The following is a 2,212-nucleotide window of genomic DNA, read 5'->3' as shown; positions in this document are numbered from 1 at the left end:
TATAATGGGTTGTCCGAATTGACTGTCATTATGGAAAAGTCAAAAACAACCACGAACTTTACACATAGGGTAACTTGTAACAGCAATTTAAAATCTATTGGTCAAAGTTGCATACGTATAGTAACTAATAAGCGGGCATGAGGTGTAGGAAACAGAACACCCGTGTTATAACGACGGTTGCTCCGCCACGAAGCCATAAAAAATCACATTTATTTACTCCACTACTTTTTTCAGATACGGTTGTGACCCCTGTATTCCTAATCCATGCGTGTATGGTTCCTCATGCATGCCTCAAGCGGACGGAGGTTTACGATATCGATGTCGCTGCCCTTCAGGGTATATTGGTGGCGTGTGCAGGGGAACAGGTTAGTAATTATAGCAATTTAATGTGTGAAGAGCAATGTTGAACATAGAGTGTACTTCAAGAAAATTTATGTAAGAGTATCTTTATGTAAAATGCAATGTGTGTATAGTAGGCTGGGCAAGCTGTATGTTTTTATTCACTTTAATTATAGTCCCATTTGGTATAGTAAACAAAGAATATTTACAGATTTAAATAACCGTATTTTCACGACTCTAAAGTAGCGTTGTTGATTTTAAAGTACGATTAGAATATGGGATATTATCTGCTGACGGTATCCATCTTCTATATACACTGTCTATATACACCTGCTAAGCTTGAATGCATCTTGTATCTACGTAAAATATGTTATGACACATGGTTTCATTTAAAGTACTATATGATATAAAGGAACGAAGGTTTTTTTATCTGCTATTGCTAACTGTTTTACCATGCACAATAATATAATATGAATTCCTATGTTTTAGTTCCTTGCGGAAATACATTCTGCACGCCGAACGAGGTTTGCAACAAACTTGGATCATCCATGCGTTGTATCAACCCATGCAAACCAAACCCGTGTCAACACGCTGGTGTGTGTACAGTTGCCCCTACATCTACAGGTACGTAGTAAATAGTACTGTGGGGTAGGATGGGACACCTTTTTCACATAATATTCGAAACCTCCTGATCGTGTTTTAAACAATTAACAACGGTGTAGTGAGGATACGGTTTTATTATTGTTTGAACCCTCTGTGTCGGTTACCAAATAGGACGAGAAAATGAAAAAGTGTCCTATATTATCCCAACCCAAAATATGCGAGTTACAACGGCAAAATGCCCTATAGGCTTACAAGATACACTATTTTTTTCTATATATACTTATCGAGTTTAAATTACCCTCATAAAGACGATCTAAATAGGCCATAGGACGTCGAAACGTCGGTTAGCAAAATTTCCACCCGTTTTCCAGTTATTTCTTAGCATGTTAACCGGATCTAGTTTAAGTCCTGTAGTACGCGTGTATAGAAATGAAACATGGATTAATTATTAAATATACACAACCACACTGGTATCAGGGTCAGGCCATTGTATGTCAAGCTCATTGCTATTTAACAACCGTTGTGTTTCTAGGTTTTGTGAACTGTCAATGTCAGAACGGTTACAGTGGCACTCGATGCGAGAGAAGCATTCGAGCCTCGCAATGCGATGGCTTTAATTGTCTGAACGGTGGGAGGTGTAAAGTAAACGTTGTTAGTCAGCGGCCATTTTGTGAATGTTATGAAATATATGTTGGACCGAGATGTGAGCTAACTCCATGTGATAACGTCCAGTGTGCGTAAGTATATATGGTGTACGGTTTCATATTAAGTATATAGTGGGGTGGGGGAAGATGGGTCATGTTTTTACCTTTCATTGTCCCATTTGAATGTTATCAAAATTATTTAATATTTTCCTCACGACACTAACACTATCGTAGTTACTTGTTAAAAACACCATCCGGAAACGTGGGAATTAAATGCTATGGTAATCAGATCTTAGCCCTAAATACTATTAGTGTACGGCTCGATAAATTTCAACAAACGTAATGCAAAGTTATTCTTTCGATTACAATAACGAAGATCATGTTGGTTAAAACAGCGAAGAAGTGAAAATTATAAATAAACTATAGTAGGGTGGGAGAAGATGGGATACCTTTAGCACATCATATCCAAATACCCTAATCGTGTTTTTAAGAAGTAACAACTATCTATGGGTATCGTAAAAATACGTTTTTAAATCTTTATTTGAACGTTCTTTGTCTACTACCAAATGAGACGAAAAAGTGGAACGAAAAGATGTACCGTCTTTCCCCATCATATATATGAAAAC

At 37.2% G+C, this 2,212-nt stretch overlaps 1 protein-coding gene across 1 annotated transcript in view; it reads left to right on the top strand.

The window, feature by feature from the left end:
* LOC108950754 (adhesive plaque matrix protein 2-like) overlaps positions 1-2,212 on the top strand; it is a gene marked incomplete at both ends in the record, with an annotated part of 4,301 nt that overhangs the window by 753 nt on the left and 1,336 nt on the right. The window contains 3 exons of the mRNA XM_018816780.2: positions 235-365; positions 829-963; positions 1,475-1,679. Of these exons, the coding sequence (XP_018672325.2) occupies positions 235-365; positions 829-963; positions 1,475-1,679 (471 nt within the window). The remainder of the gene's footprint in view (positions 1-234; positions 366-828; positions 964-1,474; positions 1,680-2,212) is intronic.

Source organism: Ciona intestinalis, unplaced genomic scaffold, assembly GCF_000224145.3.
Source record: "Ciona intestinalis unplaced genomic scaffold, KH HT000796.1, whole genome shotgun sequence".
Taxonomy (NCBI): Eukaryota; Metazoa; Chordata; class Ascidiacea; order Phlebobranchia; family Cionidae; genus Ciona; species Ciona intestinalis.
The sequence above is the reverse complement of the archived record's forward strand: the minus strand, read 5'-3'. Positions and strand labels throughout refer to the sequence as shown.